A 17306-nucleotide genomic window follows, 5' to 3' on the forward strand; every position below is an offset into this window, starting at 1 on the left:
TGAACAAGGATGTCTAAACGCAATACACAAAGTATTTTTAAGTGAACAGGAATGATCATATATACATATGGTAATTTTACTACATATAAATATTTCATATTCAAGAAAACTTTTTTTTAAAGTCATGTTTTACTGAATTTGAAGAAAGTACATAGTCCAATTTAAAGTTTCCTTTTAAAACCTAATTGTAATTTATAGTCAAATGATTTCCCCTTAGATTTCATATGATAAAGATTGCCATAGATGTGCTAAAATAAACCAGGAACTTAACTACTAATGAGATTAACCAGGATAATATTTAAGTTATAATTTGTATATTAGTATTTATATGATAAAGTTTAGGTTAGGTAAGTAAATGTATATATATATATCAATCACAACATTACATTAAGGTACAGGAAAAAATGAAGATTCACTGCTTGTTTCAACAACATTTCCATTCCATTTGTGTATTAATGAAAGTCAAATCAAAGTGTAATGTTCTACAGGTGAAAATACTCTGTTTATTTGGCTATCACCAGGTCAACTTTTAGGTAACACTGTTTTAAATGACTGATTATTTTTCATTGTTCATAAGTGGTTTACACATTACAAGGGGATTTTAATGTTTATACATATATAAGAGGTAAGACTAGAATATCTTACAAAATTATAACATCATAGTCTAGATAAAATTGACAATTTTTACAGTAAAATATTGCAAACTTGAAAGTTATTACTTTCAGTCTATTGGCCAGTGCCATTTACCAACACTGGGTCTTCAATTTGAAGATTTTAAGTTGAATGCATAAATGTTGGAAGTGTATGAAGTTAATAATAATAAAAAATACGTTTTATTTAGAGTCCACATAGTATACAAACATGGACATAGCATAAGCTCCATCGACAGTTACTGGAGGTTATAAATGTCTGAAAATATAAAATTAATTTGTATCAGTTTTATAAACTGCATGTTTATTTTCTGTTTTATAGCTTTTTACTACCGTTAATATATTTATTTATCAACATATAATGGTTATTTTTTATTCTGCATTTTGAATTTTTTCAAGGTTTATTGAAATATAAAAAGGAGTTGAGATATATGCTTGTTATAAGTCAACTTTGTCAACTAAAGTTTAGTGTATGGTTTAATCTGAAGTCTCTTTTCTGTAGAAAATGACATTGTTTGAACATGGAACTGTGACCTAAATAATTAGAATATTATCTTTTGCTCATTTTGAAATACCAAAAAAACGTCAATATTTGTATTCTGTACAAGTATACCTTAGGTTTGTTTGTTCACCTTTTATTGTACAGTAAAAATAGTAAAACAGTTGATTGCAGGATAAAATAGTGTTTTAGATTTCTGCCACAATTCAAATTTTAAGGGCTATTCATTGTTAAGAGTGCTGATGTTAAGCAATAAATAATCAATCAATCATTGATAAGATGACAAAGTCATTGACAATGCATCAGTGATCCCTTTAGTGAGTCTCATGACAATAAATAATGCATGTAAATCTCTTTATGTTTACTGTAGTCCTATAGTTAATCAGGAAGCTATGACAGAGTGATAAAATATTTATATTAGTTAAAAGAAGGCAAAATACTTCCTTAAAATGACGGAATAAAATTATGATACTTTATTAACTGAATGTTTATAATGCTATCCAATGAAATATTGATTTGAACTATATGAAATTGTATAAACTGTTATTGATTTAATATTATTGCCTTTCTATTTAGTACAATATATATGTATATTATAATTCTATGGACTATGTACACACTGTGTAAAGTAAGTACAATCCTAAGTAAAGTCGGACTAATAAATTCATGAATTTGTATGGTTTAGGGGATACTTTTACTCTTATGCTCCTTAGGACATTGCATATAAATTGTTCGGTTTGCACTATGACTAGGATGTAACAGATAAATTATTAAGGGAATTCATGGTAAGGATCTTAATCGTGTTAATAGCATGTAAGAAATTGTTGACTTTGATTCAGTGATTTAGTTTAAATTATGGAGACAGAAGAAATCAGCTGACTTTGGGAAATTATTATTCATTGTAATATAAAAATTTGTTTAGCTAGAGAAAATGCTATACTTGGAATGAATTATTTGGTTTGTGGAAAGATTACAATTAGTTTGTATGATCTGAGTAAAGAATCTACTTAAGACTTCACTTCCTTCGTTGGAAAGAAAAAAGTTGAAGACTTGAATTCCTGGTCATATAAGGAATTAGAAACAAATCGTTTTGTTCGGGGGAACTACATAGCTAACTACAATATAATTAAACAATCTGTCAAAAATTAAAGATACATGTAGATGGAAATTATTCATTGCCCTTAAGCCAAAACAATCTTTTAAATTTATTTTGCATGTTTATAAGATGTTTATTTAATTATAGGTGTTTTTCATGACAACGTTAAATCCTGCTTGTTGATTGATATTTTGTGGAAATATATCGGAAGCTCTAATGTGTGCATATGACTTTTCTAATTCAATTTTTGAAAAAAATAAGATTACAGATTAACAAAGAACTTTCAATTCTCAAATATTTGATATTAGCCCAATGCATCATTTAACATATGACTATAGCCTATAGAATATAACTACATAATAATTTAAATATGGGGGAAATAACTGCATTGGAACACTGCATGTACTAATGTACAGTGTGGATTGAGATCTCTTGACTAGTCTGGTGATCTTATCACTCACTATAATAAAGGTCCAGTATTGAATGAGTGCATATGTTTCCTGTAAAGTTTTTGCTAGACCAGATTTTAAAATCTTTTGAAGACCTGAATAGGAACACTTGAACCAAGAATGCAGTGAAATTGGTTTTTGTTCTTTAAGTGATTTTTGTCTCACCTGCGACAATGTGAGACATAAGGATAACATTCAGGTAGCAGTGGCAGCAGTGGTGGTGGTAGCTGCATAAACTTATTGTTTAAAGCTTTATATTTCAGAAGATAGAAAACCTGGATGCTTCATACCTTGTATTCAGATGCCTTATGTTACTAAGGTTCCATCTTTCATATGTCCATTGTCCTTGATATAAAAATAAGGAGATATGGTATGATTGCCAATGAGACAACTATCCACCAGAGAAGTATGATATAAAAATAAGGAGATGTGGTAAACTGGTATGATTGCCAATGAGACAACTATGACAAGCACTGAATTACAGGCTCCTGACTCCGGACAGGCACATAAACAACTATTTCTCAGTTGCTACAAGCAATGGGCTAACTATACTTGGTGTATGGTATGATTGATCGGTGTACATGTCTGTCTTGCTCGATTCCTCTGACCTTGACCTTATTAACAATGATTACAGACTTTCAACATAAGTTTAATCATGATGAATAAAGCAAGCAAGACATTTTAGCGTGTACACTTTTGTTTTTTTTCAAATTGACCTGATGTAATGCTGGTAAAAGTGCAGTAATTTATGGGTTGTTGAGGAATTGATTTTGAAGGGCCTTGCAGAATAAGGCCTTCATTGGCCTTCATTGGTCTTCATTGATTAGCTAATGCCTGTCTATCTGTAGTTCCATCCATATATATGTCCCTTCCTCATAAATATTTTCCACTCTCTTACTTTGAAACCTGATCAGAGATCTGATGGAGTTTGGGGGTTGATAAGTGGTGCATCAGTAACAAATTTCTTTCCATGGATATAAACTATATTCAAATGAAATAACCCGGATTTCTCCTAAAATTGCATTTCTCAAATTGCATCACACTCATTAAACTGGGTTGGAGCCTCTGTGAAGATTTCCATCACTATATATATCCTCTACTAACTGATCTGGATATCAAATCCACCAGGAAGTACATTGACTGATCAGTTGTACCTATTGAAATGTAAAAAAATATATTAAATTTTCTCGTAAGAAAATATTTGTTTTATAATTCAGTAAATTTACCATGTTTACTGTATTTCAGTCAATAAAAATATATATATAGAAATAATATATTTTGCATGTAGATTTATATTTGTCAACCCTTTTTGAATATTTAATGATTTCAATGACGCATTAGGATATGGTATTCATAATCTCAAGTTTTATTTCATTGATTTATTTTAAAAACAACACACTGAGTTAAAGTCATAGTAGATGTTGCCCTGCGGACTATCAAAATGAATCCTCCAATTTGCTGCGAGCACTTTACTAGATCACCAAAAATGCTCTGAGAGGCCAAAAGACGTATAAATACAAGTAAACAAAAAAGTACTAATAGGAGTAGCCAGTTATTGTTTGATATGATTGATTGTGTTTTCAGTAGAAGAACAAAATGTACTTGGTTAGCTTTCATCAATGTTCTCAGTCAGCTTTTTCAAAAATATTGATCAAGTTTTATTGTCTGATTTCTAATTTCAGGGGCGGATCCAGCCACTTATAAAAGGGGGGTTCCTAACCCAGGATAAAGGGGGGGGGTTCCAGCTATATGCTATAAGCTATATAGTTTAAATGTGATATTAAAAATTATTAAGTCTGCTATTTAACTCAATGAACAATCAAAACTTACTAAATGTAAATAGTAAGTTTATTAAGAACTGTTTTTTACAAGAATGGGAGCAGACATTACAAATACATGCTGGTTGTAAACTATGCTCTTATGTACTTTATAAAAATAATTTTGTCTGTGAAAAATATTTATCTATAATCCACAATGTTGATATTAGAAAAAATCTGACAAGGCTGCGTGTTTCAGCACATTCCCTAAAGATTGAAAAGGGAAGGTATCAGGGTATTCCTAGACACGATAGAACTTGTCCCAGGTGCTCAAGTTCTGAAGTTGAAGATGAGTTACATTTTCTTCTTAATTGTACCTCATTATATAATGAGAGAAGGAAATTAATACTTTGTGCTAGGAAATATTGTGCTAATTTTGATATGTTGACAATTAAAGATCAGTTTATTTGGTTAATGAGTAATGAAAACAAGGATATCTTGTATGAAATGTGTGCTTTCATAAAACAGAATGAAAAATACTCATAATTCATACCATTGTTTGTGTTCTTTTTGTATTTTCTTTTTTCTCTCAGTGCATTGGGACAAGTTGTGCAGAGGCTGCGTCCAAATCCAAATATTTTTATACAGAAATTTTACACAATATATTACTATGTCCTTTAAGCACCTGCCCTTGGTGGCTCCTGCATTTGGATAACTACATATTAATCTTATTTATGTGCATTAGCCACAAGGAGGACTATAATATAGTAATTCTTTTTAAGTATTAGTTTATGCTTGTGCGTAAAGTGTTTAAGTTTTCATATTTTTAGGCAGTGAGCACCCTAGATTTGTGTTCTACCCAATAAATGCTGAAATACGTGCCATTGTTATTATCTAGCTGGCTATTATGTTATTTATAACTAATTGGACATTATTTTAATACTTTTATTTCTGGAATACAAAAAATATGACCGGAAAAACCTTAAATGATCGTCGAACTACCCAAAACTTTTGAAGTTGCACATAGGAAGTAGTGCTCAACAGAAATCAGTACGTAGTTTATTATCCCCTGTGCATTTGGCTACGATGTCAAAGAACAATTGTATGAAATATTTCATCGCCGAAAATCGGTAGTTACAAGTCGTTTATATTTCCCAAATGGCAAAATGCGCAGGAATATTGTTCATGTACACCAAATCTCTATGATAGAGGAAATAAAGTTATATAAGTGGGCGGTTATTTTTAACTTATCTTGCCAAATAAGGTTGTTGTTATTTTATGAATGAAACGAGGTCATGAAACAGATGCGGAACTCGACGTTGATGGGATGTTTTAAGTAATGTGGACAACTCGTTCCCGAGACAAGTCGGACCGAATCCACTCAAACCGTCTAAGAAGACAACTTTGACCGTTTGTCAGATTTACTTAGGGTTTCATAGAATATTAGACTAACATGTCTAGCGGAGCCATTAATCTTTTGTTTGTGCATTGGGGGTCTATTTAGGGGTATTTGGAGGGGCCTGAAGAAGGGAGGGGTTTACTATAGAACCCTATGGGATTTTATTTTTTTAAATTTTCAAATGACTATTTCTCGAAAACAGTAAGTGATAGACTCATGCAGTCTTCAGTAATGAGAACAGGACAATAAAAACAAATCAACCAAAATATAGGGTGAGTCCCTGGGGGTCATCCCAACCCCCTTCAATTTGAAAATGTACTTTTATCTTGTAAACCGTCGCGATCCCCACCCCTAAACAATATATATACTTGTATGGGACAATAAAACAAATCAAATGAAAATAATTTGGGGGAGTCCCTGGGGTCACCCCAACCCTCCTGTTTGAGAACTTGGAAATGGTTGAGATCCCCACCCCTAAACCATATACATGTATGTATGTTTGAGAACTTGTAAACGGTCGAGATCCCCACCCCTAAACCATATATATTCATGTATGGGACAATATAACAAATCAAATGAAATATATGGGGAGTCCCTGGGGTCACCCCAACCCCTCCTGTTTGAGAACTTGGAAATGGTTGAGATCCCCACCCCTAAACCAATTACATTCATGTATGGGACAATAAAACAAATCAAATGAAATATAGGGGGAGTCCATGGGGACACCCACCCCCTCCTGTTTGAGAACTTGTTAATCAAGATCCAAACCCCTAAACCATATATATTCATGTATGGGACAATATAACAAATCAAATGAAATATATTGGGAGTTCCTCGGGTCACCCACCCCCTCCTGTTTGAGAACTTGGAAATGGTCGAGATCCCCACCCCTAAACCATATATATTTAAGTCTCCCAAACAAAGTTTGGAGACTTATTGTTTTTGCTCAGTTCTTATTATTTTTATTATTCTTCCTCTTCTCTTAACCTTTTCTTTTTCTTTTTCTTTTTCTATTTCTTCTTCCGCCACATTAAAGATGAACTTGTCCGCAGCGGTTCTCCAAAACCCCTTGTCAGATTTACTTAGGGTTTCAAAAAATGTTAGATTAACATGTCTAGGGGAGCCATCAACCAATCGTTTGTGCATTGGGGTCTCTAAAAGGGTATTTTAAGGGGCATAAAGAAGGGAGGGGTTTACTTTAGAAACCTTTGAGATTTTATCTTTTAAAATTTTCAAATGACTTTAACTTGAAAATTGTAAGTGATAGACACACACAGTTTTTAGAAATGATCACAGAACAACAAAACAAATCAGATGAAATATAGGGTGAGTGCCTGGGGTCACCCCCCCCCCCCCCCCCCCCCCCCCCCCCCCCCCCAACCCCCTTCAATTTGAGAATGTGCTATTATCTTGTAAACGGTCGAGATCCCCACCCCTAAACCATATATATTCTTGTATGGGACAATAAAACAAATCAAATGAAATATAGGGGAAGTCCATGGGGGTAACCCCCACCCCTTTCTTTTTGATAACTTGTAAACGGTCAAGATCCCCACCCCAAAACCATATATATTCTTGTATGGGACAATAAAACAAATCAAATGAAATATAAGGGAAGTCCATGGGGGTAACCCCACCCTCCTTCTTTTTGAAAACTTGTAAACATTCGAGATCCCCACCCCTTAACCATATATATTCTTGTATGGGACAATAAAACAAATTAAATGAAATATAGGGGAAGTCCCCTGGGGTCACCCCCACCCCCCTTCTTTTTGAGAACTTGTAAACGGTCGAGATCCCCACCCCTAAACCATATATATTCTTGTATGGGACAATAAAACAAATCAAATGAAATATGTATTCTTACCCCACCCCTCTTCAATTTGAGAATGTGCTTTTATCTTGTAAACGGTCGAGATCACCACCCCTAAACCATATATATTTCTGTTCGTCATTTTAAGAAGATTTGAATGACATACAGGGTAAATCAATAGGCGTCACTTATGCATATCACAATCCAATTTGTACTGGACTTTGCCCAATGTCAGGCGACCATGGGAATGACGAATTATTGGAGCTTTGTTTGGGAGACTTCGTAACAGCATCCTGTTACAATTATTTCTTGTCATGTATGGGACAATAAAACAAATCAAATGAAATATAGGGGGAGTCCATGGGGACACCCCACCCCCTCTTGTTTGAGAACTTGTAAACAGTCAAGATCCCCACCCCTTTAGTTGAGAACTTGTTAATCAAGATCCAAACCCCTAAACCATATATATTCATGTATGGGACAATATAACAAATCAAATGAAATATTTGGGGAGTCCCTGGGGTCACCCCACCCCCTCCTGTTTGAGAACTTGGAAATGGTCGAGATCCCCACCCCTAAACCATATGTATTCATGTATCGGACAATATAACAAATCAAATGAAATATAGGGGGAGTCCCTGGGGTCACCCCACCCCTCCTGTTTGAGAACTTGTAAACGGTCGAGATACCCACACCTAAACCATATTTATTCCTGTTCATCATTTCAAAAAGATTTGAATGACATACAGGGTCAATCTCCTAGGTGTCACATATGCATATCACTTTACTAGACCAAACCAATATGAACTGGACTTTGCCCAATGTCAGGAGACCATCGGAATGACGAATTATGGGGGCTTTGTTTGGGAGACTTCGTGACGGCATCCTGTTACAATTATTTCTTGTTTATTATAAAATTTTATTGATGCAAAAAATGAGCCTAGGTTAATTGAATTTACTTTAATAATTTATTAAATTATTTCTGGGCCTATAATAATTTTCATTTATGGCTCATTTTAAAGAAAACATATAACTCTTTCAAGCAGTGTAAAGCCCGAGAATGTTTGACCAACTGTTTTATAATCACCTGTCATTTTATTCCAAACTTGGTATGGAGTAACATCATGCATATGGGGATGAAGATGGGGGGTCATTTACATTGATATACGAGTTGCTTTTGAAAACCTTGATGAAATATTAATTAATTTGCCTTAATAATCAATTCATTTAATGAACATAAATGTACAATATACGAATGTTTAATGTTTGTTCTTTCAAATCTTAAAAAAAAAAATGAAGCAACACTGCCACAGTTTTCATAATTACGTTTGGCTTGGTTTTTGGTTAACTGCCTACAGCGCTTACAGTGCTTTGATTGTGTATTGGCTTGAGTGTCCTTTAAGCACCTGCCCTTGGTGACTCCTGCATATGAACAATAATACTATTTGTTCATATGCATCAGCCACGAGGAAGGACTTAACTCAAAAGCTTTTTCTATAATGGATGTGATGCTGCTTCTGGTGCATGGTCAATAAACACTGAACATACTGGTTTATGTGACTACATGTATTATTAACTCAATTTATATTTCATGTGTTTTGTCAGTTGTATTTCTATTTTTTATTTTCTTGTGTATTGTCTATTGCAATTGTGTGATAAAAAAATCAATGTACTGATTATGCCTATAATGGGTCCTATATTGGAAATAAAATTAATTTTTATCTCTTTATATGTCCCCATTCAAATGCATTGATCGTCAAAAAAAAGGGGGGGGGGGGTCCAACCCCCAAACCCCCCCCTGGATCCACCACTGAATTGAGTTAAAGCCGAATTATTTTGAAATTATGATCGAATTTTTTTATAAAGGGTTATTTTGTTAAGGATATACAGGACAGATTAAAGATACACTTGTAAACCAAAAAGAACCAGATACACCAGTATACCAAAAAGAACCAGGTCAAATGATTTCAAACCATTTTAAATTATTATATATTTAAATATAGTTTAAAACCCTCTGTCAATCATAGTGGATCAGTTTTACTTATTTAGGTCTAGCACTAGGACAACCTATTTAGGACAATCTAGTCCTAAAATAAACGATCAATATTTACAGCTTTCAAAGACATTTGATGAGACAAATTAGCAGACGATTATGTTTCTGAGTGACAGAAAGAACTTTTTGCAGCTTACCCGGTTATGACAAAGAATGAAAAGTTTGCCTACAATATATCATCTAAAATCATTAGACAAACAGATTTCACAATCGTTTCTCCCGCAATTCAATATTTTTCCCAATATTGACATTTAAATTCTAATTTATTAAAAGCTTTAAACAATCACTGCATTAAAAATTGAAGATTTATCTGTCTAGAGTGGAGGAATATTGTATTATATTTGATACAGTTTTAGAATCTAGATGAGTATTAAACATTATTTTTGGCATTTATAAATGCAAATGTTAATTAATCTGCACAAATGTCAGCTGAATTAATGGAGATTTGAGGAAATTCTATCTACAATAAAATAATGCTTTTGGAATTAAAAAAAGAAATAAATCCTCAAAACTATAACACCACATAACTTAGACTACAGATAAATAAATCTCATGCTATGAAATAAATATCTGTGAAGTATTTATATATAAAATATGTTCATTTTATATGCAACAAGAAAAACATCACAAACACTTCTGAATATAGAGTACTTATTTAAACAGATAGGAACAATGAACTGTAAGGTTTTATAGATTGGTCAATAAGGATATTGATTAAATATAAAAATATTTATCTTTAGGATAACTGTATTACTTGTTTATCCTCAGTAATGGTATGGCATGAAAATATAATATAATATAATACAATACAATATAATAGTTAATATAAAATTGATTGATAATTTGTGAATTAATTTACTCTACTTTAATTTGTAGCTACAAAAGTGGTCAGTCTTCAGATAAAATATATTGTGACACCACAAACATAAATACAGATAAACGTTGTGACAAATTGCATGCCATTTAATATCAGTATTTATATATGAGATATTTTACAAACCTTTCTATATATATATAGAAGGCTGATCTGTTATGACTGTAGATTGTCTTTACCTACAACAAGGAGCAATAAGAAAATTCAGTGTTTTGTTGCCTAGATTTATTTCTTTTTAAATTACTATACTGAGTAAGTTTCTTAAAATGAGACATGGGTTTCAACTTGTTTTAACATTTGATCATCCATAATTTAGTGTAAAAACTTTCAAAGAGGGCCTTTTTTACACAGAAAAATTCAATGATACCTCACAAGATCTTCTTTCAAAATTTGTAGCCTCTAATTAAGGAATGACTGTGATATTTTTCTGTCTGTGAAGAAATAACATAAAAAATGTAGTGCACACTGAGTAACCCGTGTAATGGCAGATACTGCAAACTTGTCTTATCTTGGAAACTGAAAAGACCTATTAAATACCAAAACTTGATATTCTAATGGTTTTAAAGTGGATATCTTTAAAGATAAGATTTCCTTCAAAAGAGGATTGTCACAAATGGTAGTAGTCTTTTTAAAGTGGTTTTACTAAAATTAGAGGAGGTCTCTTTGTACTTGTTTCAGTATTTACTGAATCTGCTTCACTGTCTAATGACTCAGTGCTCCATGAGTAAAATTGATCAGAATTCTGGATCGGATCATACTTCACTGTCTAATGACTCAGTGCTCCATGAGTAAAATTGATCAGAATTCTGGATCGGATCATACTTCACTGTCTAATGACTCAGTTCTCCATGAGTAAAATTGATCAGAATTCTGGATCGGATCATACTTCACTGTCTAATGACTCAGTTCTCCATGAGTAAAATTGATCAGAATTCTGGATCGGATCAAATGCAGATCCTGTGTAGAGGATCTTACGATGCTCAATTTTTTTTTGCATTAGAAGACCTATTCTGGGTCCTTAAATTTTTTTAATAATAATACCTACCTTTAAACAATTTGGAGACCGAAATTTCATATCTTGGCATAATTAGTTATAGAAATGTGAGATCCTCAGGTCAGTGAATTAGCATGCACACTGGACCTGTATTTATATCATTGTTTCATGTTAACTGGTAGTAGCTTTAAAGAAAATGATATATTTCATAGCAATGCTTTATTGCAATTAAGCTTATATTGACATTTAGAAGCAAAATTCTTGGTTAGGAATTAATGTCTTTTGGTTCATTGAATGATTAAATGATTTTACTACATAAAATTGAGAATGGAAATTGGGAATGTGTTAAAGAGACAACAACCCGACCAAAGAGCAGAAAACAGCCGAAGGCCACCAATGGGTCTTCAACACAGCGAGAAAAACCCGCACCCGGAGACGGGCTACAGCTGGCCCCTAAATAAAAATGTGTATCAGTTCATTGAAAATGGATGTCACACTTAAATCCAAAACATATAAATGAACTAAAATTAAAAAACATACAAGACTACCAAAGGCCAGAGGCTCCTGACTTGGGACAGGCGCAAAAATGCGGCGGGGTTAAACATGTTTTGTGAGATCTCAACCCTCCCCCTATACCTCTAGCCAATGTAGAATAAACAAACACACAGCAATACGCACAGTAAAACTCTGTTTAAAAGAAGTCCGGGTCTGATGTCAGAATAGGTAACAAAAGAAAAATGTATTTGATTTCTGTTTTTGTACCGACTTTTAAAAACTCTTTGGTAATTAGTTTTAATTCATACTTTCCAATAAAGAGAAGAATCAATAAGTAATAATTTATAACTCCTGAAATGGTTTTAAGGAGACAGGAAATTACACTTTATAAGGTAGGGTTGTTTGAAAACTGGATTTAAAAAGTTTAGAACTACTAATAGATAATTAGGTTAAAAGTTTTAAACAGTAAAATGACTGCTTAATTGTATTTGTGACATTATCAACAGACTAGAACTAATCACTAAAACAAATAAAATAGATTATGATAATAACTCGTTTTAGATATTAATTTACATTAGTTATTAGTTTACAGTGCCAAAAAATCTTCATTATGAATTTGTGAAAATATTTAAGTGCATTTGTTCAGATCAAAAGAAGTAACTTTCGATTAATTGCTTATACAGAACTGAGAAAAATCTGTGAGATTGATTCATTTGAAAATCTCCAAGGAATCAATGTCAGTAACAAATGGTTATCCACTTAACTTTTTAACCAACAGTTTATGACTTTATCTGATTAGTTACTAGTGCTGCACTTTTAAATATATTTCCTAAATTGAAAAAAATAAATAAATTGTTGCAATAAATTTATACCCCATTAGGTCTTTTTAAGCTCACCTGACCTAAAAGGCGCCATGTGATCTATTGCAATAACTTGACACCTGTTGTCATCTGTTGTAAACTTGAAAAAACTCTCCTCTGAGTTGATATTGAGATCGATACCTTACATGGAACAACTAGATATTAAAAGTTTTCATTGCTAAGTTTTATTATTTACAGAAAAGAAGATGACTAAAACTGTCAAGTAGATGGGTATTTATATGAGGAAAACTCTGTTTATACACTACATGTCTTGTCTTCTTTTTCAGACAAATAAAGAAATGCACTGATGTCTAAGTTTCTTAATTCTCCCCAGTTGCCTCCTGGGACAAAACCTCTGCCTACCCAAGTAGCAGGACACAAGTATGGAGATGGAAAAATAGGTATGTACATTTATATATTAATGTCTCCCCTATAATACCCCATCTAATATGTTAGTGAATTATTTACTCTTAAATATCCAAATGTCAAAGTCATATTTTCAAATTTCTCTATCAGTATGTTAATTGTGGCAGTCACCTCAGGCCTTTACCTCAAATTTCTCTATCAGTATGTTAATTGTGGTAGTCACCACAGGCCTTTAACTCAAATTTCTCTATCAGTATGTTAATTGTGGCAGTCACCTCAGGCCTTTACCTCAAATTTCTCTATCAGTATGTTAATTGTGGCAGTCACCTCAGGCCTTTACCTCAAATTTCTCTATCAGTATGTTAATTGTGGCAGTCACCTCAGGCCTTTACCTCAAATTTCTCTATCAGTATGTTAATTGTGGCAGTCACCTCAGGCCTTTACCTCAAATTTCTCTATCAATATGTTAATTGTGGCAGTCACCTCAGGCCTTTACCTCAAATTTCACTTTTAGTATGCATATCAATACATTGTATGTAAATTGTGTCAAGTCTCCTTGGGTCTTCACCACAATATTCTCTACCAGTATTCTCATCATTACTTTAAAGCCAAATTGATACACATAAAAAGGGGTAACAAAAGTAGCCAAAAATACTGCACAGTACAACAACACCTTACTCCTTCCAATAAAACAGACATACAAACAAAGAGAACAATGAACAACAAATGGCCCAGATAGCCTGACTTGGTACAGAATGTGGTTGGATTGAACCAGTTTTACATATATACATGAACCATCCTTTTTGCTTATCTAGATTATATGTTGTGAAAACAAAACATGTTTAAAAACATACACAGTGTACCTACCAACAGTATAACAATTTCATAACATCAAAACTTTTCAAGAACCAAAAAACAATAACCAATTTCTTTTAAGGTCAGCACTGCCAGGGGAAATTTCCCTTCAAATTACTTGTGGGTGTAAATTTAGTTTTAGTTCAATGTCAAATCTGCTAAGAAACTCTTCCAATAACATATAGATTAACAGGTAGTAGGGTCACAAAATAGAATAAGAAAGTCCTTTTATTGTTTGTGGACAGATTAAAACTTAATGAACCTTGACCCCTTGATCCTCTTACCTTTATGTTATTAAAATCTTACATGTATTTCTATCTTAGAAAGCTTAACATTAATATTGTGAATTTGTGGTGATCTAACATGACAGGTATATTATTCAGTAACTAGACAACCTGTATGTTCATAAGGTCTAGCTTCCTGCTAGACAGACACGTGGATGTTAAGCTGAGATATACATCTTTATGGTTGATCAGTACACCATACACTGCACATTAATTTAACCAGAAACTATTAAACTTACAAAGAATTAACATATAAAGAAAAATTAAGTTGGAAGTAGACCTAAATGTTTTTACTGCATTAAGTACCAGTATTTTTAGCTCACCTGGCCCGAAGGGCCAAGTGAGCTTTTCTCATCACTTGGCGTCCGTCGTCCGTCGTCCGGCGTCGTCCGTCGTCGTCCGGCGTCGGCGTAAACTTTTTACATTTTGAACTTCTTCTAGAGAACCACTGAATGGAATGAAACCAAACATGGCATGAATGTTCCTTATGAGGTGCTGACCAAGTGTTGTTACTTTGTAGCCGATCCATCATCCAAGATGGCCGCCAGCGGGGGACTTAGTTTAACATAGGACCCTATGGGAAATGCATACAAATGACTTCTTTTAGAGAACCACTGAATGGAATGAAACCAAACATGGCATGAATGTTCCTTATGAGGTGCTGACCAAGTGTTGTTACTTTGTAGCCAATCCATCATCCAAGATGGCCGCCAGCGGGGGACTTAGTTTAACATAGGACCCTATGGGAAATGCATACAAATGACTTCTTTTAGAGAACCACTGAATGGAATAAAACCAAACATGGCATGAATGTTCCTTATGAGGTTCTGACCAAGTGTTGTTACTTTGTAGCCGATCCATCATCCAAGATGGCCGCCAGCGGGGGACTTAGTTTAACATAGGACCCTATGGGAAATGCATACAAATGTCTTCTTTTAGAGAACCACTGAATGGAATGAAACCAAACATGGCATGAATGTTCCTTATGATGTGCTCACCAAGTGTTGTTACTTTGCAGTCGATCCATCATCCAAGATGGCCGCTAGGGGGGGGGACTTAGTTTAACATAGGACCCTATGGGAAATACATACAAATGTCTTCTTTTAGAGAACCACTGAATGGAATGAAACCAAACATGGCATGAATGTTCCTTATGAGGTGCTGACCAAGTGTTGTTACTTTGCAGTCGGTCCATCATCCAAGATGGCCGACAGCAGGGGATTTAGTTTAACAAAGGACCTATGGGAAATACATACAAATGTCTTCTTTTAGAGAACCACTGAATGGAATGAAACCAAACATGGCATGAATGTTCCTTATGAGATGCTGACCAAGTGTTGTTACTTTGTAGCCGATCCATCATCCAAGATGGCCGCCAGCGGGGGGACTTAGTTTTACATAGGACCCTTTGGGAAATACATAAAAATGTCCTCTTTTAGAGAACCAATAAATGGAATGGAACCAAACATGGCATGAATGTTCCTTATGAGAAGTTGACCAAGTGTTGTTACTTTGCAGCCGATCCATCATCCAAGATGGCCGACAGCGGGGGACTTAGTTTAACATAGGACCCTATGGGAAATACATACAATTGTCTTCTTTTAGAGAACCACTGAATGGAATTGAACCAAACATGGCATGAATGTTCCTTATGAGTTGCTGACCAAGTGTTGTTACTTTGCAGTCGATCCATCATCCAAGATGGCCGCTAGGGGGGGGGGGCTTAGTTTAACATAGGACCCTATGGGAAATACATACAAATGTCTTCTTTTAGAGTACCACTGAATGGAATGAAACCAAACATGGCATGAATGTTCCTCATGAAGTGCTGACCAAGTGTTGCTACTTTGTTGCCGATTTACTGTTCAAGATGGCCACCATGATATTTTATTAAATAACGGGACCAATATTAATCAAAATTTGGCCTCAATCATTATTTGGGTATCTGTTATGATTTTTATCTATCTTTACATGATTTCTAAAACCAAAGTAGAGTCAGGTGAGCGACACAGGCTCTTGAGAGCCTCTAGTTACTTAATGATGTCATAGAGTAAATAGAACACTCATGATATGATAAGTCACATTTCTAGGTAAGTGAGAAATTCAACTTCATAAGGTCACCTAAACCAAAAAATTCATGTCAGTTCTTTCCATCACTTGGAGTTGTTCACTGTCATCCTCTAGGTTAATTAATTTTCTCCTGAAGCTACTGGGTGTATATTACAAAACTTTACCTATATTTTCCTTTGTAAATTGAATTTTGGGATTTGATCCTTCAACAATCATGGTTTTGCTTTTGATAAAATAGAACAGAGGGGTCAACATCTTATTTTGTTTTTTTTTCTCTAAAAAGTGTAAAAGATAGATAAAATAAAATTATTACCTTGAAGCTTTCACAAAGCCTTTATCTACAAATGTAAATATTTGTTAAGAATTATCAAACAACTTCTTATATATTGCATTTTTGGAAAGTATCTTGTAAACTAAAATAGACAAGAGATAAATTGTCAATAACAAAAACAACTATCGAGTAAAGATGCGCTGTTGGTGTGTCATAAACCATGGTCTGGTCACTCTGATCTTGACCTTTGAACCCTATGATTGTAAAACCTTGTCCAATATGTGTCCATCACATACATTTTGTACCAAAAACTTAAATTAACCAAACTTGGTATGCAGTTGCCTCATGGCTTGGGATGTGTCACATTCTAAAGTCAGGTCACTCTGACCCTGACTTTAACCTTTTACCATTATGATAGTAAAACCTTGTCCAATTCGTGTCCAGCTCATAACTTTAGTACTCTTATAAGGTATGTTAATCATATTGGTATACAGTTGTATCATGAGCTTGGGGTGTGTCAT

The 17306-nt window shown here is 33.8% G+C and overlaps 2 protein-coding genes across 6 annotated transcripts in view; both read left to right on the plus strand.

Annotated features, from left to right (window-relative positions):
* Positions 1-17306, plus strand: part of LOC127708314 (inositol polyphosphate multikinase-like) — a 62992-nt gene that overhangs the window by 1567 nt on the left and 44119 nt on the right. The gene's annotated exons all lie outside the window — the stretch shown is intronic.
* The window catches only part of LOC127708313 (inositol polyphosphate multikinase-like), a 38046-nt gene continuing 20962 nt past the window's right edge, over positions 223-17306 (plus strand). The window contains exons 1-2 of one of the 5 annotated variants that reach the window (XM_052213165.1): positions 223-347; positions 13227-13340. In XM_052213165.1, the coding sequence (XP_052069125.1) occupies positions 13247-13340 (94 nt within the window). In that variant the 5' untranslated portion in view covers positions 223-347; positions 13227-13246. The other 4 variants (XM_052213166.1, XM_052213163.1, XM_052213168.1 and 1 more) reach the window with 4 other exon arrangements.

Source organism: Mytilus californianus, unplaced genomic scaffold (genome assembly GCF_021869535.1).
Source record: "Mytilus californianus isolate M0D057914Y unplaced genomic scaffold, xbMytCali1.0.p SCAF_7, whole genome shotgun sequence".
Lineage (NCBI taxonomy): Eukaryota > Metazoa > Mollusca > Bivalvia > Mytilida > Mytilidae > Mytilus > Mytilus californianus.